This window comes from Rhinoraja longicauda, chromosome 21 (genome assembly GCF_053455715.1).
Source record: "Rhinoraja longicauda isolate Sanriku21f chromosome 21, sRhiLon1.1, whole genome shotgun sequence".
In the NCBI taxonomy this organism is placed as follows: domain Eukaryota; kingdom Metazoa; phylum Chordata; class Chondrichthyes; order Rajiformes; family Arhynchobatidae; genus Rhinoraja; species Rhinoraja longicauda.
This window is the reverse complement of record NC_135973.1, coordinates 35090958-35113945: the sequence shown is the minus strand read 5'-3', so window position 1 is coordinate 35113945 and position 22988 is coordinate 35090958. Positions and strand designations below refer to the sequence as shown.

Sequence of the window (22988 nt, the reverse complement as noted above, 5' to 3'; positions counted from 1 at the left end):
TGCACCCCTATCCATTATTTTAAACGTTCACTTCCTTCACTGTCACTGCATATTGGTTGCTGTATGTGTCATCTTAAAAATGTACAGGGACATTTTGATTTAGTCTTTTTAGCTCTTAAATCCATAACCTCATACTTAGAAGGTCAAAAGTAAAACAAGTTCCAGGGAACATCATCAACTCCTGCATGCTTCTTAATTCATGCAGTATCTGAATGAGAAATATATTGCTATTCTTTTGTTGTCCCTCAAGTCAAAATCCCAGAACTGCTAGCACTATTTTTGGCACACTTTGCATGAACTGAAGCAAGTTAAGAGTGGTTCCCCACCAACATCTTGAGTTCAATGAGCGATGGGCAAGAAATGTTAATGATTCCCACATACAATAAAAATGATTAAAAAAAAATAAATCCAATGAAGTGAATGAATTCAAATGAATTCTTATTTTTGAAGCCTCCCTCCTCATTTTCTGCTGTTCTCTTTTCTCCTCTTTGCAGAATGTTTAAAAAAAATGTTGAACTACTTTTTTTCTCTCAATTCTCATTCCTCGATACTATTTTCTTTTGATCTTCCAGTTGTGTGTTTGTTTTGTTGTTCGATAATATCAAACATTATTTCGGTGATTTGTTCTGGTTGCACCAGTTGATCAACCAGATGCCAACTGCTTTCCTCATTATGGTGCCATTCTCCATAACTGTTAACTTCAATTTTCATTTGTGCGTTTTTATGGCTGGCGAACTCACATTATTTACTCATTGAATCTTCTAAATCTTTACACAAGTTAATTGGATCACTTAAATGAATACATAGCTTTTCAAGCAATTAGTTGTACGAGGTCCACGTTTACAGTTTAGCTGCTTTCACTTTGGGATTATAGTTAAGAAACTGACCTCTCATGTTTTCTTCCATGTAACTTGTTCACTTCATAGTGAGGTTATTAATTCCACCGAAAATTCAAGTTTCAATTCTTTGTGGAAAAACTATTGTCATTGCAAACTTTGCTGGTAAAACCAATGCTGTTTTTTTTAGTTAAATGTCCTGGCAGTTTTTCCCCATTCTTCTGCTTTTGTACTTGTACTTGGACACTGGCATTATAGATATACAGCCTCAATCATTTGTGCTGAAATGTTAATTTTGTGTGAATTGTCTTAAAATTTGCTAGATTACGCACATATTGCAATAAAAAATGTAATGAAATATTTGCCATCAAGCTCTCTGCTGCTTTGCAGTGTTTGAGAAAGGTGTAATAGGATTTGACTACATAATGTTCATGTGTGTATTCATGCAAAGAGCAGACATGATGTACATGGGCATCATCAGACATGATATGGCTGAATATTACATCCTTTAAATCAATACTAATTCATGTTTGTCTTCAGAGTTTTAAAGTTAGCTGTGTTTCTTATCTTTGATATTTATTTTCTGGTTTCAGCACTGATCATACCCCTTGCTTTTTCAAATATAGTGCCAAATTCGCTTTGGTGGAAGAAAGGAAATTGCATCAGATGCAGATAGTAGGTAAGGCATTTTTGCAATTGTTCCTTACTTTTGATTTATATATACACTCATTAAATTGATTGCTTTTCATTTAGAATTCCAATATTCAGTTTTCCTTTCACTATTGCTGAAACATAGTTCCAGATTGAATCTAAGATATGCCATTAAATAGTGGTTGCAGAAAGTGTTGATAGCTGGAGGGATTTGAACATCAAGATTTGGTGCTTGAGGAAGCATCTGCCACCTGAGGAGCTGAGTGACTGGTAAATGGCTCATTTCAACCCAGAATTTGAAAGTGTAGGCATGTTTAGTTTAGAGATACAGCGTGGGACCTGGCCCTTCGGCCCACTGGGTCTGCGCCGACCAGCGATCCCCGCACATTAACGCTATCCTATATACACGAGGGACAATTTTTACATTTACCAAGCCAATTAACCTACGTCTTTGGAGTGTGGGAGGAAACCTAGGATGTCGGAGCAAACCTAGGATGTCGGAGCAAACCCACGCAGGTCACGGGGAGAACGTACAAACTCCGTACAGACAGCACCCGTAGTCGGGATCGAACCCAGGTCTCTGGTGCTGCATTCGTTGTAAGGCAGCAATTCTACCGCTGTGCCACCATGCTTGATGGATGGTGAAGTCCTTCCTTGGTGCAAAGCTGCTGAACATTCTAGGGGCAGAGGGTCGCATTGTTCAAAAAATCCTATTTAGAATAATGCCCTCTTTTTGTCTCTTCATTCTTCCCACCAAAATGTAATATTTCATATTTCATGGCATTAAATGTAATCTGCGCGTACATCAGCATTCTTCCACCGGCCTGTCTTCATCTCCTTGAAGTTTATTGCTATCCTCCTCATACTTCCTCCGAGCATTGCATCATTTGCAAATATGGAAATTGTGCCTTGTGTATCCACTTCCAAATGTTGTGAAAAGCAGTGGCACTGTTACAGATTCCTGGGAAGCTTCTATGTACATTCTCTCTGGTCAAAAAAAAATCAACAATCAGCATGGTGGTGTGGTTGTAGAGCTACTGCCTTACAGTGCCAGAGACCCGGGTTCGATCCTGACTATGGGTGCTGTCTGTACGGAGTTTGTATGTTCTTCCCGTGACTGCGTGGGTTTTCTACGAGATCTTCGGTTTCCTCCCACACTCCAAAGAAGTGCAGGCTTGTAGGCTAATTGGCTTGATATAAATGTAAATTGTCCCTAGTGTGTGTAGGATAGTATTAGTGTGCGGGGATCGCTGGACAGTGCAGACTTGGTGGGCCGAAGGGCCCGTTTCCGCGTTGTATCTCTAAACTAAACTATAAACACTAAACTCCCTATTATTTGTTACTTAACCTATTTTCTATGCATGCTGCTGCAGTGCCCTTAATTCTGCTTGGTCCAGTGGCAAGAGAACATTCTGCAAGTTGAGTTAGCCTTCGAATATGAAGAGGTTTTGTTTGTTCTATCAATTGACCATAACGTGGCTCTATTTGAGGAAGGGCATGGAAATTCTCACTGTGATCTGCTCCATTTGTATCCTTCAGTAAAAAAACATTTAATGAATTGTTGTGAATGGAAAAGCAAGATTTTCCAGCATGAAAACAGTGACAGAACTTTGACATTCCTTTTTAGTTGACAGAACTTTTATTAGTGACAGAACTTTGCCATTCCAATATCTTGTGGTCAGGGACAGTGAAAAGTATACAGTATGTTAGATATTTCCTTCGTTTGGATATTCATTTATATTGTGACTCTAGTTTGTTTAGTTGTGTTGTAAACTGTCCTTGCAGGCTTGATTTGGTCCACTTACATTATGTCTATGGTTTATGGATAAATCAGATCAGCCTTGCAACAGGAAATTAAATAAATGCACATTCCAAATATTCCCGAGTTGAGGCTTCCCAAAATTCCAAACCAATTCTTGTTTCACTATGTACTTACTGATAGTTCATTAGTCAGAACCATATTCAGTTTGCCTCGAGAGATAATATCAACCCGTTCTATGTAAAGCTCTCTTATCAGTAGGATTTGCAAATAAGAGATAAAAAGGAAATGGATTCTCTGCAGAATTGGAACAATAAAGAGATTTGTTTAGTTTTTGTGATCTGGTTACTGATGAAATTTGTCCCAAGTAGGTGATCGTCCAGACTAAACAAACTTCTGTGTAAACTGATGACATTTTGCACAGTTCATTGGATTATTTCCTAAATCTGAAGAAGGGTCTCGACCCGAAACGTCACCCATTTCTTCTCTCCAGCGTTGAGTTACTCCAGCTTTTTGTGTCTATCCTCAATCTGTATCTCTTTTCAAGGGCTACATTTGGTTACATTATTCCTAGTGTGAAATAGATTTGAACTGAACTGAAAACAATGTTTTTGCAAGATGAATATTAGCTGTTTATGTCTAGTCTGCTTTACCTGGGTATACTTACAAGGGTTGGAGTAAGGGGTATTATTGGTTTATTATTATCACAGCACTGAGATAAAGTGAAAAACTACTTTTCATGCTATTCAGGCAAATTGTACCAGACGTGAATAGACCATGTAGTGTAAAGAAGAAATTAAAGAGGAGTGTAGAATGTCATGTTACAGGTGGGGAATGGTGCGGATAAAAGAATTGCAAGGGCCACAATGAGGTAGATTGGAAGATTGGGAATATACCTCTAGCACGAGAGATCCATTCAAGAGTCTGATAACAGCGGGGAAGAAGCTGTTATTGAAGCTGGCGGAATGTGCTTTCAAACTTCTATATCTTTTGCCTGATGTGAAGGGAAAAAAAAGAGTGTTACGAGAGTGTGAGTACCAGGGTCTTTGATTATGTTGGAGTGGATGGAGAGGAGTGACAAGGGGGTGGGGGTATTAGGGATAGGGGAGTGGCTGGTCTGTGTGATGCACTGGACTATGTTCACAACTCTCTATAATTTCTTGTGTTCTTGGGAATAGCAGTTGTCGTAGCAAGCCAGGAAATATCCTGAAAGGATCCTTTCTATGGTGCGTCTGTAGAAATTGGTAAGAGACATTTACCAAGGAGTGCTGGAACCCTGTGCACAATAGAATGTTTAAATCAACCAACATTTTTGTTGTTATTATTTTTTTCTTTGTATAGAAGGTATATTTATGAGCAAAATTTCATCACAAAATAATTTCTTGAGGTGTGTATTGAAAGATTGTAGGTAACGAAGTGATTGATGCTATATTTGCTTTAAACTTGCCTCTCACCTTAAAGCTATTTGATTTAGTGATTAGCATTAAATTGCCTGTAATTCTTTGGCAATAGATGTTTGACCATAGAGAATTTTAACATCTTGTGTTTAAAGTTAATGTTGCTTGTTCTCAGAAATTTATGAAACTGTTTTTTGTTCAAATTTAGACTAGTTGTTCAAGTATTCTGATAGCCACTTTTTTTGGTGCTTTCAAATCCTAGAATGATTTTGTTTTTAGGTCACCTCAGTTGCAGCAGGTATCAGATTTGATGTATTGGCTCAAAACAATCTTGTATATGTTTCACTTGCTCTGTTAACAGGGTGATCTGTCTCTGTGCTCAGTTTGAGACTGTACTACAGCATGGCTTGAGGAGATGCAAAGGATTAGCACTTACAGCAGCTGCTATCAAACAAGCAGCAGGATTTGCCAATAAAACAGAAACAGGTAATTATCCTAAACAAAAATTTGCACCATGTTGTTTGCTTGATTTAGATTTATTTGCTAAGAATGAAGGAGTGAAGAAGTTCATATTTGATCCATTAAAAATTGCACTAGGAAGCTAAAGTTAGATACTATTAACACTGTTTGTGGTGTATGTTTGCCAAATTATTTTCTCAATTCTGGCCCTTTGACTTTTTCCATAAGACCATATGACATAGATGCAAAATTAGGCCATTCAGCCCCCTTAACTCTACTCCGCCAATCAATCATGGCTGATCCATTTTTCCCCTCTTAACCCCATTCTCCTGCCTTTCTGTAACATTGGATGCCCTTGCTAATCAAAAACCTATCAATCTCCGCCTTAAAATTACCCAATGTCTTGGCCTCCACAGCAGTAGGCAAAATAAATTCATCCTCATCTCCATTCTGAAGGTATGTCCTTTTATTCTGTAGCTGGTTCTAGACACTCCACTAGTGGAAACATCTCTTCACATCTACTCTATCCAGGCCTTTCATTATTCGATACGTTTCAATGAGGGCTCTCCTCATCTTTCTAAAATCCAGCGAGTACAGATCAAGAGCCATTAAACGCTCATCAAACATTAACCCAATCATCCCCGAGATCATTCTCATCAACCTCCTATGGAGCCTCTCCAAAGCTAGCACATCCGTGCTCAAATATGGGGCCCAAATAACCATATAACCATATAACAATTACAGCACGGAAACAGGCCCGTTCGGCCCTACCAGTCCACGCCGTCCACTTTCTCTGACCTAGTCTCATCTACCTGCTCTCAGACCATAACCCTCCAATCCCCTCCCATCCATATACCTATCCAATTTACTCTTAAATAATAAAATCGAGCCTGCCTCCACCACTTCCACCGGAAGCTCATTCCACACAGCCACCACCCTCTGAGTAAAGAAGTTACCCCTCATGTTACCCCTAAACTTTTGTCCCTTAATTCTGAAGTTATGTCCCCTTGTTGGAATCTTCCCCACTCTCAAAGGGAAAAGCCTACCCACGTCAACTCTGTCCGTCCCTCTTAAAATTTAAAAAACCTCTATCCAGTCCCCCCTCAACCTTCTACGCTCCAAAGAATAAAGACCCAACCTGTTCAACCTCTCTCTGTAGCTTAAGTGCTGAAACCCAGGCAACATTCTAGTAAATCTCCTCTGTACCCTCTCCATTTTGTCGACATCCTTCCTATAATTTGGCGACCAGAACTGCACACCATACTCCAGATTCGGCCTCACCAATGCCCTGTACAATTTCAACATTACATCCCAACTTCTATATTCGATGCTCTGATTTATAAAGGCAAGCATACCAAACGCCTTCTTCACCACCCTATCCAAATGAGATTCCACCTTCAGGGAACAATGCACAGTTATTCCCAGATCCCTCTGTTCCACTGCATTCCTCAATTCCCTACCATTTACCCTGTACGTCCTATTTTGATTTGTCCTACCAAAATGCAGCACCTCACACTTATCAGCATTAAACTCCATCTGCCATCTTTCAGCCCACCCTTCCAAAATCTGCTCAAAATATTTCAAATGTGGCATTGGCAGCACCTGATAAATCCTCAGCATTGCCTCCTTGCTTTTATATTCTAGTCTCATCAAAATGAATGCTAGCAATGCATCTGGCTTCCTTACCACCAACTCAACCTGCAAATTAACCATTTGTGAATCCTGTACCAGCACTCCCAAGTCCGCTTACACTGACAATTTCGGAATCCTCTCCCTGTTTAGAAAGTAGTCTAACCCCATATTTCTTCTACCAAAGTGCATGACCATACACTTTGCAAACTTGGCCACAAACCCATTAATTCCCTCATCCAGATCATTAACATATAATGTGACAGGTAGCAGACCCAACACTGAGCCCTGCAGAACACCACTAGTCACCGGCAGCAAAAAACAGAAAAGCCCTCCTTTATTTCCACTCTTTGGCTTCTGCAGACATCCAATTTTCTATCCATATTAGTACCTTGCCTCTAATACCATGGGCTGCTATCATATTTAGCAGCCTCACATGTGGCACCTTATCAAAGGACTTCTGTAAATCCAAGGAGACGACATCCACTGACTCTCCTTTGTCTATCCTGCTTGTTACCTTCTCAAAAAACCCCATCAGATTTGTCAGGCAAGATTTCCCCTTAACAAAACCATGCTGACTGGTGGAGGTGGGACAAAGCCTGGCAAGTGATAGGGGGACACTGGTGAGTGGGGGTTTTCTATTGGCAGATAATTGGATAAAGGACAGAGATGAAAAGACAAAAGTTGTGTGCAAGGAGCCATTTTGCGCTTATTAGCTATCTTAACGTATTATTATATTACTTTGTATCCTGCTGTATTATTTTTGTACACCAGGGAATTGTCCTGAGATTAATGTTGGAGTCTTACGTATATGGACTGGGAGGAGCCGTGGGCGGGGCCAGAATTATGAGTATAATTTGCCCAGCACTGACGTAATGCGACAGAGTGACACCATAGGAGTCTGCTAAACAAAGGGATTTGGCAGACCATACAAGTAACACCAGGAGCTTGCTAAGATAATAGGGGTTTAGCAAGCCAGTAACAGGATACGAAGGAGTGATGGTGAGATACTAAGTTCTTACCAAACAAGTCAAACAAGTTGTCAAACAAACAAGTTAACGACGGGAGATATATTAATCTGTTTTGTATTATTACTTCAATAAACGACTAACTAACTGCAAACGTCGTGAAGATCTCTCTGTTGTTATTTGCGTCAAGAACCATCGTTCCCCTCCTTCGTCAACGGTAAGCTTAAGGACTTTATTGGGAAGGACTAAGTTGCCGCTACATTGTAAGAACTTATCTTTAGCCGGAGTGCAACAAGTGTAAGAACCCTTCTTTAGCCAGAGTGGTATTGTAAGAACTTATCTGAACTGGAGTGATTTATTGCATGAGCTTCCTCAGCCAGAGTGAATAGATCAAGAGCTATCCTCGATGAGAGAAGGTAAGGTAATCCGTCTCTAAGAGTTATTTAAACTTGGAACCGGCTCTAGGAGTTGGGCTGGAACTTGTGTATCGACTGCATGGAACAAACGATTGTTCTATTGCAAAAGCTTTGAACTCAACAGACTGATAAGAGTCATTTTCTGCATAAATCTGACTTCGGAGAAAGGAAAACTTCGAAAGCCGGTAAGTATTAAGCTTTATAGGAAAGCTGTTTTTCAGAAGTTGTATAAGGAAACTATGACTGAAAAACTTAGGAATGCGAGAAACAATGAAGTGACCTTGTGCAAGCTTGCTATCAGTTTTGTTTTTAATTCCTTTAAAGATATGGCTTTGCGTCAGTACGTCTTAAAGTGATATTGACGTACATGTATGCTTGTATGTAAATCTGATGTTCAGCTAGCAGGTGGCGCCATCAGAATGGATTCCCAAAGGGAAAATGGTTTTTCTTCAATAGGTCGAACTTCTAAGTTCTCTTTGTCTCGGTGGGTTTCTACCCTGAAAAGTCAGCTTGAGATTGAAAAAAACCCAGAAAACCTCAAGATATAAACAAGCTACCAAGTTATTAGAAAAAATCAATGAAGAATATGAAGCACTGGTAAAGTTACCACTGCCTGAAGATGAGCTCGGAAAGCAAAATCAGTGGATTCACCAACTCTCAAACTCTAAATTGATCTTCAAAACTCGTTCTTCATCTCGTGCATCTTGGACACACTCTGCTCGTATAAGAAGTTTAAGGCAGACATGGCCGTTCTCGCAGAACGGGCTGCCTTCATGGAAGACAGGCATGAGATTGAGGTACAGGAACAGGAATTGGAAAAAGAACAACTAAGAAGAAAGGAAGAACAGAAACGAGATGGACAATTGAAAACCAAAGAATTGTCAATTCAACAATTGGAAATGGTGCTCGACAGGAAGAGAAGAAAAACTGGAAATGGAGCTCGCATGGGAGAGCCAGAAGGAACAGCTGAGAAGACGGAAGGAATGATTGGAACTAGATGCTGCAATAGCAGCAGCCAAGACAAGACTCAATGTACTTAATGCTAGGAAATCAAGATACAGCTCGACAGCAGCTGCTGAGATGAACTCTTATTTGAAAAGAGGAACCGTCAAAGGCCCTACCTTTGCTAAGGCAAGAGAAATGCCGAAAGCAGTTTGGCAATGACTACAGAACCTGTAGAATCACAGGTGCAAGAAGATCATCCTGAAATACCTCATATTGAACAAAAGGACAAGGAAAATAAACCAGAACAGAAGAAAAAGCCAAGTGCGAGTGATGCTGTTCTCCCATCTAAGACGTGTGACCATATTGGGGTCAGTGATGAAACCTGCATCTCCTCTAAAGCAGTCCAAGCTGATCCATTGGCTGGAGAATTGGGTCCTGAAAATACTTATCTGAGCAATAGACAATAGACAATAGACAATAGGTGCAGGAGTAGGCCATTCAGCCCTTCGAGCCAGCACCGCCATTCAATGCGATCATGGCTGATCACTCTCAATCAGTACCCCGTTCCTGCCTTCTCCCCATACCCCCTCACTCCGCTATCCTTAAGAGCTCTATCCAGCTCTCTCTTGAAAGCATCCAACAAACTGGCCTCCACTGCCTTCTGAGGCAGAGAATTCCACACCTTCACCACTCTCTGACTGAAAAAGTTCTTCCTCATCTCCGTTCTAAATGGCCTACCCCTTATTCTTAAACTGTGGCCCCTTGTTCTGGACTCCCCCAACATTGGGAACATGTTTCCTGCCTCTAATGTGTCCAATCCCCTAATTATCTTATATGTTTCAATAAGATCCCCCCTCATCCTTCTAAATTCCAGTGTATACAAGCCTAATTGCTCCAGCCTTTCAACATACGACAGTCCGGCCATTCCGGGAATTAACCTAGTGAACCATCGCTGCATGCCCTCAATAGCAAGAATATCCTTCCTCAAGCACAGAGATGACTGAGACCAACTCTGAACTAGCACCAGAAAATCGTGAATCTTCGGATCAAGGAATGATAGAACTGGAAACTTCAGGGGATTCTGCACCAGAAAACACAGCTCACTTTGAAGACGTTTCAACCCAAGTAATTGCTGCAAAAGCTAATTCCACAGAGAACTCTACAGTTTTTGTCGACGGTGGAAAACTAAATGAATCCATCACCAGCGAAACTGAGGATGACCATCCAGAATTCTCTGTTACAAATAGAACTACCCTGGATGGTGAACTGAGAAAAGACCACGACAGCAGGGATGGAAATGACTGCCATGCTGCTGTCAATCCAATATCCATTGCAAGCCAAGAGGAGCTTCTGGTCAAGCAATACAATCACGACTTCATAATGGGGAAAATCCAGAATTGACACAATGCTGCGAAAAAAATTACAGCTTCAACTGGACAAATCCATCTTCTGGACTGATAGCACAACGGTGCTTAAGCACATCGACAACGAAACCAAACGCTTTCAAACATTTGTAGCAAAGAGAATCTCTTTTGTAAGGGATGCTACTTATGTATCACAATGGAGATATGTTAGCACAAAGGAAAATCCTGCCGGGGGAAGCATCAAGGGGACTAACTGGAGGAGACCGCTTCTTAAGCTGGAATAGAAGAAGACTGAAGAAGATCCAGTCTAATGGGCAGAATATTGGAGGCTGTACCAGATGCACAAGATTTTGTGCGCATGGTTCAACTTCGGACTAAGAGCAACATCTTGGAAAGACCGATAACGAAGATGTGTCTGCTCTTAGAAGCTGATACCTTAGTACAGCAAAGACTGGTGGTCTTGAAGATTGAAGAATTACTATAGTAGATTAGATGCCAATATATATAGTGCATGCTTTTTTGATTATGTATGGTTTTTATGGCTCCTTTTAATGTTTATTTGTAATTGTTTTGTTATATACTTGGAACAATTAGGGGCCGGTGTGTCAAAGCCATTTTGTATTTATTAGCTATCGTAGCATATTATTATATTACTTTGTATTCTGCTGTATTAGTTTTGTACACCAGGGGATTGTCCTGAGATTAATGTTGGAGTCTTACGTATATGGACTGGTAGGAGCCATGGGCAGGGCCATAATTATGAGTATATCTCTGAGCGGCTGCAGGACATTCTGAAGGGGGAGGGTGAGCAGCCAGTTGTCGTGGTGCACGTTGGCACCAACGATTTAGGTAAAAAACGGGATGAGGTCCTACAAGGTGAATTTAGAGAGCTAAGAAATAAACTAAAAAGTAGGACCTCAAAGGTAATAATCTCTGGATTACTACCAGTGCCACGTGCTAGTCAGAGTAGGAATAGGAGGATATTTCATATGAATACGTGGCTTGAAAAATGGTGCAAGGGGGAGGGATTCAAATTTTTAGGACATTGGAACCAGTTCTGGGAGAGGTGGGACCAGTACAAACAGGACGGTCTGCACCTGAGCTGGAATGGAAACAATGTCCTAGGGGGAGTGTTTGCTAGTGCTGTCGGGGAGGATTTAAACTAATGTGGCAGGGGGATGGGAGCTGGAGCAGAGAGACAGAGGGGTGTAAAATGAGGGTAGAAGCAACAGGTAGCAAGGTGAAAAGTAAAAGTGGCAGGCAGACAAATCCAGGGCAAAAATCAAAAAGGGCCACTTTTCAACATAATCGTACAAGGGGTAAGAGAGTTGTAAAAACAAGCCTGAAGGCTTTGTGACTCAATGCAAGGAGTATACGTAATAAGGTGGATGAATTAAATGTGGAGATAGTTATTAATGATTATGATATAGTTGGGATTACGGAGACATGGCTCCAGGGTGACCAAGGCTGGGAGCTCAACATCCAGGGATATTCTATATTCAGGCGGGATAGACAGAAAGGAAAAGGAGGTGGGGTAGCGTTACTGGTTAGAGAGGAGATTAAAGCAGTGGAAAGGAAGGACATTAGCTTGGAGGAAGTAGAATCGATATGGGTAGAGCTACGAAACACTAAGGGGCAGAAAACGCTAGTGGGAGTTGTGTACAGGCCACCTAACAGCAGTAGGGAGGTTGGGGATGGCATCAAGCAGGAAATTAGAAATGCATGCACTAAAGGCGCAGCAGTTATAATGGGTGACTTCAATCTACATATAGATTGGGTGAACCAAACTGGCAGGGGTGCTGAGGAAGAGGATTTCTTGGAATGTTTGAGAGATGGTTTTCTAAACCAACATGTCGAGGAACCAACGAGAGAACAGGCCATTCTAGACTGGGTATTGAGTAATGAGGAAGGGTTAGTTAGCAGTCTTGTTGTGCGAGGCCCCTTGGGCAAGAGTGATCATAATATGGTAGAGTTCTTCATTAGGATGGAAAGTGACAAAGTCGATACAGAAACAAGTGTTCTGAACTTAAAGAAAGGTAACTTTGAGGGTATGAGGCGTGAATTGTCCAAGATAGACTGGCGATTGATGCTGAAAGGGTTGACGGTGGACATGCAATGGAAGGCATTTAAAGGTCGCATGGATGAACTACAACAAGTGTTCATCCCAGTTTGGCAAAAGAACAAACCAGGAAAGGTAGTGCATCCGTGGCTAACAAGGGAAATCTAGGATAGTATTAAAACAAAAGATGAAGCATACAGATTAGCCAGAAAAAGTAGCATACCAGAGGACTGGGAGAAATTCAGAGTCCAGCAGAGGAGGACAAAGGGCTTAATTAGGAAAGGGAAAATAGATTATGAGGGAAAACTGGCAAGGAACATAAAAACTGACTGCAAAAGCTTTTATAAATATGTCAAGAGAAAAAGATTAGTTAAGGCAAATGTAGGTCCCTTACAGTCGGAAACAGGGGAATTGATCATAGGGAACAAGCAGATGGCAGACCAATTGAACAAATACTTTGGTTCTGTCTTCACTAAGGAAGACGTAAACCGTCTGCCGGAAATAGCGGGGGACCGGGGGTCTAATGAGATGGAGGAACTGAGGGAAATCCAGGTTAGTCAGGAAGTGGTGTTCGGTAAATTAAATGGATTAAAGGCAGATAAATCCCCAGGGCCAGATAGGCTGCATCCCAGAGTGCTTAAGGAAGTAGCCTCAGAAATAGTGGATGCATTAGTGATAATTTTTCAAAACTCTTTAGATTCTGGAGTAGTTCCTGAGGACTGGAGGGTAGCTAATGTAACCCCACTTTTTAAAAAGGGAGGGAGAGAGAAAACGGGGAATTATAGACCAGTTAGCCTAACATCGGTAGTGGGGAAAATGCTAGAGTCAGTTATTAAAGATGTGATAGCATCACATTTGGAAAGTGGTGAAATCATCGGACAAAGTCAGCATGGATTTACCAAAGGCAAATCATGTCTGACGAATATTATAGAAATTTTTCGAGGATGTAACTAGTAGAGTGGATAAGGGAGAACCAGTCGATGTGTTATATCTGGACTTTCAGAAGGCCTTCGACAAGGTCCCACATAGGAGATTGGTGTACAAACTTAAAGCACACGGTATTGAGGGTTCAGTGTTGAGGTGGATAGAAAATTGGTTGGCGGACAGGAAGCAAAGAGTAGGAATAAACGGGTCCTTTTCGGAATGGCAGGCAGTGACTAGTGGGGTACCGCAAGGCTCAGTGCTGGGACCCCAGTTATTTACAGTGTATATTAATGATTTGGACGAGGGAATTGAATGCAACATCTCTAAGTTTGCGGATGACACGAAGCTGGGTGGCAGTGTTAGCTGCGAGGAGGATGCTAGGAGGCTGCAGAGTGACTTGGATAGATTAGGCGAGTGGGCAAATGCATGGCAGATGCAATATAATGTGGATAAATGTGAGGTTATCCACTTTGGCGGCAAGAACAGGAAAGCAGAGTATTACCTGAATGGTGACCGATTGGGAGAAGGGGAGATGCAACGTGACCTGGGTGTCATGGTGCACCAGTCATTGAAAGCAAGCATGCAGGTGCAGCAGGCAGTGAAGAAAGCGAATGGTATGTTGCCATTCATAGCAAGAGGATTTGAGTTTAGGAGCAGGGAGGTTCTGCTGCAGTTGTACAGGGCCTTGGTGAGACCGCACCTGGAGTATTGTGTGCAGTTTTGGTCTCCTAACCTGAGGAAAGACGTTCTTGCTTTAGAGGGAGTACAGAGAAGGTTCACCAGATTGATCCCTGGGATGGTGGGACTTACATATGAGGAAAGACTAGATAGACTGGGCTTGTACTCGCTGGAATTTAGAAGACTGAGGGGGGATCTTATAGAAACATATAAAATTCTTAAGGGGTTGGAGAGGCTAGATGCGGGAAAATTGTTCCCGATGTTGGGGGAGTCCAGAACCAGGGGTCACAGCTTAAGGATAAGGGGGAAGTCTTTTAGGACCGAGATGAGAAAACATTTCTTCACACAGAGAGTGGTGAGTCTGTGGAATTCTCTGCCACAGAAGGTAGTTGAGGCCAGTTCATTGGCTATATTTAAGAGGGAGTTAGATGTGGCCCTTTTTGCTAAAGGGATCAGGGGGTATGGAGAGAAGGCAGGTACAGGCTACTGAGCTGAATGATCAGCCATGATCATATTGAATGGCGGTGCAGGCTCAAAGGGCCGAATGGCCTACTCCTGCACCTATTTTCTATGTTTCTATGTTTCTATAATTTGCCCAGCACTGACATAATGCTTCAGAGTGACACCAAAGGAGTCTGCTGAACAAAGGTATCACAAAATGCTGGAGTAACTCAGCAGGTCAGGCAGCATCTCAGGAGAGAAGGAATGGGTGACGTTTCGGGACGAGACCCTTCTTCAGACTGATGTCAGGGGGGGGCGGACAAAGAAAGGATATAGGTGGAGACAGGAAGACAGTGGGAGAACTGGGAAGGGGGAGGGGAAGAGAGGGACAGAGGAACTATCTAAAGTTAGAGAAATCAATGATTATACCACTGGGCTGCAAGCTGCCCAAGGGAAATATGAGGTGCTGTTCCTCCAATTTCCGGTGAGCCTCGCTCTGGCACTGGAGGAGGCCCATGACAGAAAGGTCAGACTGGGAGTGGGATGGGGAGATGAAGTGCTCAGCCACCTGGCGACCAGGTTGGTTAAGGCGGACTGAGCGAAGGTGTTGAGCGAAACAATCGTCGAGCCTGCGTTTGGTCTCGCCGATGTAGAGAAGTTGACATCTGGAACAGCAGACACAATAGATGAAGTTGGAGGTGGTGCAGGTGAACCTTTGCCTCACCTGGAAAGACTGGGTCCTTGGATGGAGTCGATGGGGGAGGTAAAGGGGCAGGCATTGCATCTCCTGCGGTTGCTGGGGAAAGTGCCTGGGGAGGGGGTGGTTTGAGTAGGAAGGGATGAGTGGACCAGTGAGTTACGGAGGGAGCGGTCTCTGCGGAACGCAGAAAGGGGAGGAGATGGGAAGATGTGGCCAGTAGTGGGATCCCGTTGGAGGTGACGGAAATGTTGGAGGATGATTTGTTGGATACGCTGGCTGATGGGGTGGAAGGTGAGGACAAGGGGGATTCTGTCCTTGTTATGAATGGGGGGAGGGGGAGCAAGAGCGGAGCTGCGGGATATAGAGGAGGCCCTAGTGAGTGCCTCATCTATAATGGAAGAGGGGAAGCCCCGTTTTCTAAAGAATGAGGACATCTAGTGTGAAACACCTCATCCTGGGCGCAGATGTCGCGTAGACGGAGGAATTGGGAGTAGGGGATGGACTTATTGCAGGAGACAGGGTGGGAAGAAGTGTAGCCGCTCCACTGCTGAATAAAGGGATTTGTCAGACCATACAAGTAACACCAGGAGCTTGTTAAGATGATAGGGTTTTAGCAAGCCAGTAACAGGATACGAAGGAGTGATGGTGAGATACTAAGTTCTTACCAAACAAATCAAACAAGTTGTCAAACAAACAAGTTAACGACGGGAGATATACTAATCTGTTTTGTATTATTACTTCAATAAACAACTAACTAACTGCAACATCGTGAAGATCTCTCTGTTTTTATTTGCGTCAAGAACCACCGCTCCCCTCCTTCGTCAATGGTACACTTAAGGACTTTATTGGGAAGGACTAAATTGCCACAACAGGGTGAGATAAGGATAGAAGAGGCATGAAATAAAAAGCCAGAGAAAGAAGTATAGGTGGAAGGGGATAAGACGAAATGGGTGCACATCCAGGTGGGCACAGGGAGGAGGGGGGAAGGGGGAGAATGGGGTTGTCAGGTTAGTTACTTATAATTGGAAAATTCATTGTTCATACCATTGGATTGTAACCTACCCAAGCAGAATTTGAGGTGCTGTTTCTCAAGTTTGTGTGTGGCCTCACTCAGGCAGTGGGGGAGGACCAGTACAGAAACGTTGGTATGAGAAGGTAAGTTCAAATGGTTAGCAACTGGGAGATGCAGTAGGCCTTGGTGCTCCGAGTACAGGTGTTCTGTGGAAAGATTGCAGAATCTACAGTTAGTCTTGTTGATGAAAAGGATACCACGTTGGGAATACCGTGTGCAGTAGATGAGGTGAGAGGAGATGCACGTGAATCTCTGTCTTACCTGAAAAGACTGTTGACGTCCCTGGATCGCTTTGTGGCAGGAGGTATAGGGACAGGTGTGCCACATCTGGATGCACAGCCATTCCCCCCCTTCCACTTCCGCCTGTCCGCTTCCATCTATATTCCTTCCTCTGGCTTCATAATTCTCTCCTCTTCTATCCTGAGCTCACACTTTTTGTCTTTTCATCTCCGGCTTTTGTCCAACCATCTGCCAATCAAAACCCCTGCTCACTTGTACTAACCTATCACTTGCTAGTTTTATCACGCTACCACCTCTCTTCCAGCTTTGTCCCCCCTCCAACAATCATTCTGAAGAAGGGGCCCGATCCGAAATGTCACCTCTCCATATTGTCCAGAGATGCTGCTGACCCGTTGAGTTGCTCCAGCATTTCGTCTTTTTTTGTAAATCCGCATCTGCCGTTCCTTATTCCTACAGAATATTGGTTGTTAGCCTGAGAACATATGATGTTGTTTCAAGTTTATCACCATCTGGGTTAGTGTTTCAAATTTTGCAAACTATTTTGGGTGAACTGAGACAAATTTGCACTGTATTATCCACTTTTGTTGAGCAAACTATCAGCCACAGTGAGACACTGTATTTGAATGTGACTTTATAGTCACCACATTTCATTATGTTTTCCGAGTCAGCGTACCATGAGGAAAGATAGACATAAAATGTTGGAGTGACTCAGCAGGACAGACAGCATCTCTGGATATAAGGAGTGGGTGATGTTTCGAGTTGAGACCTCTCCTCAGACTGTCCCGCTGAGTTACTCCGGCAGTTTGTGGTTATCTTCGGTGTAAACTAGCATCTGCAGTTCCTTCCTAAAGCGTGTTTTCTTGAGGGAAGAACTGATTTGACCAGAAGTTATAAAGTCATGTCAAATGAGTTTTCTTCCCAAGATGTGTGTTTAATTATATTTCCTTCATACTGTGCTATTTTTATCCCAATTGGAAAGTTCCAATTTTAATTTGGAAACTACAAATTCCAACTTGGAAAGCCTTTACTATTGCTGATGTATAATTTTACAGGGATATTTCTTATGTGCAGAATGCTGCAGAGTATATATCTTTCCTTGTTTATATTCATAATCCTTCATTCCTTCAATGGAAACTTGTCTTTATGGTAGGTTCAGATAGTCCTGTGACTGTTTTCCTGTGGTGATCTTGTCAAATAATCATTTTAATCTTTTAAGAAGATCTTTGTTCATGAACTTATGTTAAATCAATCTTTGATATTAGTTGCTATGGCAGTTTTTCCTGTGCCGCATGAGATGTTTCCAAACCTCAGGCACTTTAGGGAAATTTTAGCTGACAATGCTCCTGGCTTTAGTTCTGTTTGCATGGTTCAAGGAAGTGGATATTCTAGTTAACAATTTGCGGTTTGTCGTGTTCAATATAGTTGGTGAACACTGCACTACAATGAAAAGATCAAACTGGGTATAAACAATTTAATATAGTTCGAAAACACGCTTTATAAAGCTGAATGATTGCATTGAAGAAGGGTCTCGATCCGAAACGTCACCTATTCCTTCTCTCCTGAGATGCTGCCTGTCCCACTGAGTTACTCCAGCTTTCTTCGATTGTATTTACTGCTCTTTTCAAAATATTCTGGTTACTCAATTTGTGCATTTTGATCACATTCTGACACCCGATGCTCAAAATACTTTAAAAAAAGATTGTGATTCACAATCCAAATTATAGTTAGAAAAATTCCAGTTTTTTGTTGGTGTGCTTGCTATTATTTTAAAATAATTTGTATGGCTCAGTTCCATAAATTTAATTATTGTGCATCCTGATCCCCCACTGACAAATTTCTGCCCAAATCTGTTACTCATTTGAGTATTCCACAGTGGATTGGTGGGTAGTTGGAACCAGCACATTGACATATGTTTCTAATCAAAAATCATTCCAATTGAAAAATTCAAAATTGGAATGTTCAACCACCAGCTATTATAGTTGATATAAGTGTGTATTTAAATGTTGTTGCTCTGCCAGTTTTCATTCTGGTTACATGGATTTTTCCCAGTGAATTGAATATGTTCAAAAGCTGCCTACATTTGTATTCACTGTTCTTTATTAAAATTAATCATTAACTTTACAGGTCGATCAGTTTTTCAATGAATCAATGCAAACATGAAATAGCTTTTAAAATCCCATTTTTATTTAACAGAAAACATTCTGGTTATTGAGATGCTGTAGATGTGTCATGTTTATACAATAATTTTTTTTTTAAGTTCTTGCCTGGTGTTTGTTTTACCATTCGTAGTCATTTAAAAGATTTACTTGTATTTTCTGGCTACATTTCTTCTCTCCATTAGTCTTCTGCTGGCAGTGGTACCAACTCCACCGCCATTGATGATGTTAACTAACTCAGGACAAATGAAGAATCTATCTTTGGACTTTTTAATTGTATGACTCAATCACACTTTGCCATCAGGAAGCTGCATATGTACACTTCATGGGTTTTTATTAATTATTTTAGAAGGATGAGAGGGGATCTTATTGAAACATATAAGATTATTAAGGGATTGGACACGCTAGAGGCAGGAAACATGTTCCCGATGTTGGGGGAGTGCAGAAGCAGTGGCCACAGTTTAAGAATAAGGGGTAAGTCATTTAGAACGGAGATGAGGAAAAACGTTTTTACCCGGAGAGTTGTGAATCTGCGGAGTTCTCTGCCTCAGAAGGCAGTGGACGCCGATTCTCTGCATGCTTTCAAGAGAGAGTTAGATAGAGCTCTAAAAGATAGCAGAGTCAAGGGATATAGGGAGAAGGCAGGAACGGGGCACTGATTGTGGATGATCAGCCATGATCACAATGAATGGCGGTGCTGGTTCGAAGAGCCGAATGGTCCAATCCTGCACCTATTGTCTATTGTCTATCTTGTCAGACATGTAAAATAAACATATCAGTCATCAAAATTAATTTCTGCACCCTGTCTTCTTAATTTCATAACACAACAGGAGCAGCAAAGCTGAACAATGAAGATGTATTTAATTAATGTAAAGATATGCTCAGTAATACTATTTGATCATCCTTATTAATCAACTAGATGAACTGTCCCTTGTTTAATATTTAATAACCTGTTGATATAACTTGCAGCAAATTTGTTAGCTGTGGATTGAATCACTTTCCTTCAATTGAAACAAAAGAAGTTGATGTAATGGATATTGACTCCACATTTTAAAAGTGCAGGTCCTGGAATGATTGATAAGAAGTGCTGATATTGGTTTTGTTTTTTTATTGTCACATCTATCAAGGCACAGTGAAAAGTTTTCTTTATATGCTATCCAGTCAAATCACAAGTACAATCAAGCCCTATACAAGTAGAACAAGTAGTATAAAGAGAAAAATACCAGAGTGCAGAATATAGTCTACAACATTTGTAGGAAGGAACTGCAGATGCTGGACAGGCAGCATCTCTGGAGAGAAGGAATGGGTGACGGTTCGGGTCAAGACTGGAGAAGGGTCTCGACCAGAAACATCATCCATTCTTTCTCTCCAGAGATGCTGCCTGGCCCGCTGAGTTACTCCAGCATTTTGTGTCTTTCTGGTCTACAACATTATAGTCTAACAGTTTCAGAAAAAAAAATGCAAGGTCCGCAATGAGGTAGGTTGGAAAATTTGGTGCTGCACCTTTGGTTATGGGAGAACCATTCTATAGTCTGATAACAGCAGGGAAGAATTTGTTCCTGATCTGATGGTACATGCTTTCAAGCTTTTGTATCTTCTAACCGACGGGAGCGGGGAGAAGAGGAAATGTCCCTGCAAGTGATCTTTGATTAGTTTGGCTGCTTTCTTGAGACTACGTGAGGTGAAAGTGTAGTTGATCGTGGGCGGGGGGGGGGGGGAGGATGGGGAGGCTGGGTTGTGTATTGGACTAGACTGCAGCTGAAACACTGCAATTCTTTGCAGTCTGAAGCAGAGCAGTTGACACCATTGATGCTGATTGGGGTGTGCATCCCATCTCACTTCCTGAAGCCCATAATAAGCTCCTTTGCCTTGCTGATGTTGAGGGAGAGGTTGTGGTCTTGACACCTTGTTACTCAGTTCTCTATCTCCTTCCTGTACTCTTCATCACTGTTTGAGATCCAGCCCACAACAGTGGTCAAATTATCAGGACCCTGCTTGATTTGCATTTAGTTAAATAAAAGCTAGACTGAGTCATTTCTGTTCCAGGGCAGAGCACTATAAAAAAATATAATTACACTTTTGTGCTTCGTGGTGTTCCTATGAGATTATATTTTTTCTCCTTTTGATCTTGTTCAACCTTACTTGGACTTTCGCAACTACTGAACTTGAAAATATGAGCCAAAACATTAGAGCAAAAATGTGCTTATCTCGCTGTTGTCAAATATAATAATCATGAGCCACGTGCAACTAGCTGTGAATCCAATCTGATTCGAAATAAAATGAACAAGGTACAATTTGAGAAAACCACCAAACTTAAACAAGCTTTTTTTAAAAAACACTGTAGAGCATTTCACTGTATCTCAGGAAAATGACAATAACTGAACTAAATATAATTTTAAGAAGGCCTGTAAGAATTTTCAATGAGATCTTCCTTCTTTCTGGAACCGTTTTCTAAAGTGTATAATTGCTCAGTACAGGATGAAGCCATTTTGCCTGCTGCATCTTGCCAGCTCATTTGAAGAGCAATCCAGTGAGTCATATTTCTCAGTTATTTCCCCATTTCCATTCAATTTCTTTCTTCAAGTGCTTATATTTCCTGCAAGACAACTGCTGAATCTGTAACTTTTCTTACTTAAAGGGTCTGTCCCACTTTAGGCGATTTTAAGGTGACTGCCGGTGACTAGGCTGTCGCCGACAGTTCGCCGGGTGTCGTGGGCATGATCGTGAGGAGTCTTCCAAGAATCATAGTGGATCTCGGCGCGTCGCTGAGAAATCCGGAGTGAAATTTCTCGGCGACATCTGGCTTGTCGCCAGGTATCGTTGCTTATTGCGGGCGCTGTCGCCTGCTGTCCCCAGGTTTGATAGGTTCTCTTAGATGCATTTAGAAGCACATTATATTAAAATAAGTAAAATCATTTCAAAATACCATAAAATGCTTGTGTTTAACCAATTTATTTACCGTCAGGACATTTGACAGGTAGATTGGAGGCGACAGTTTGATGGTCAGGTAAGCGTGGGGATTTTCGTGATGTTTATGGCTATCAGCCATTACATTTAAAGTGGGCTCCCAACCCAGATATGCAACCCAGAAACCAGATATGCATCTCCTGTACATTTTCAAAGAATGCCCACACACTTTTCACAAAAATCCACTTAACCACTTTTAAAATTATTTTTTTGAATACAGCTATTAGTAAACTGGAAGTAAATCCAGTTTATGCCTTGTTACAGTGAAGCTTGGTTTTTAAGTAACCCCTACAAGATGTTATAGTTCAAAACTCTCAAGTACTTACCGACTTGTCAGTGATTTCAGAGAAAATTAGGATGCCGGAGAAGCATTGACAGCGTGGGAATTTCGCGATGTTTCCGAAGACGCTGTAATCTCGCCTCAAAATTGCCTAAAGTGGGCCAGGCCCTTAAGACATAAACTTCAACGTGTACTTAAATTGGCATATGATTCCTGATGAGTGATGTTTTATGTTGTCATTTCATTGAATCTCTCTGACGTCCACATCTCCCTGATGGCTTTAGATTGATTGTTTGATTGAAGCAAGATAGTTTATTATTAGAATTATACATTCTAAATCTGAATGGGCAACGGTAATTTAAAGATGTATTGCTCAAATTCAGTTTCAGCGATGAATCAAGGCTGTGTTCCGACAAATCACATGATGCTTAGGTGGAATTAAATTGTTTTTTCCTTTTAAATCAGTTGCAGACATAATGCACTTTGACCTTTATGCATTGCAACAAATGGCATCGTTTTCTGAGCTAAGTTTATATTTATTCTGTCACATAAGCGGATGTGTTCAGTTATATATAGAAAATATGTTTATGCAATTAGATTATTCTAAATATTACATTTTGTTTACTTTTCAGAGCCTGTTTTTTGGTATTTTGTAAGAGAGCATATGAACAAACATGAGCTACAGCGATACTGTTCTTTAAGGAATATCACCACAGATATAGGCCGGGGCAGAGCTTGGCTCCGATCTGCACTGAATGAACATTCACTCGAACGATATATGCACATGCTTCTTGGTGATGGAAACCAGCTAAGGTAATGTGATTGAGACATTTTGTTGGTTGTAAGATGAGGATATCTTCCTTAAATGTAGGTAATCACTGTAATGTAATTTGGCTTGATTTGTAGATCTCCTATCAGAAAGCTGTCAGTTTGATTCCCACCATGATTTAATCATTTTAGATTATACACTGACAGGGCATTTGGCTGTGAACAGCATGTCATGAGCTTCTTGTGGGCCAGGACCTCTGACCTCCATCTTACCAATGC

At 41.5% G+C, this 22988-nt stretch overlaps 1 protein-coding gene across 4 annotated transcripts in view; it reads left to right on the top strand.

Annotated features, from left to right (window-relative positions):
- The window catches only part of snx29 (sorting nexin 29), a 556462-nt gene that overhangs the window by 16955 nt on the left and 516519 nt on the right, over positions 1-22988 (top strand). For 3 of the 4 annotated variants that reach the window (XM_078418305.1, XM_078418308.1, XM_078418307.1), the window contains exons 3-5: positions 1463-1515; positions 5005-5129; positions 22574-22754. In XM_078418305.1, coding sequence (XP_078274431.1) covers positions 1463-1515; positions 5005-5129; positions 22574-22754 — 359 coding nt within the window. The remainder of the gene's footprint in view (positions 1-1462; positions 1516-5004; positions 5130-22573; positions 22755-22988) is intronic. The other variant, XM_078418306.1, reaches the window with a different exon arrangement.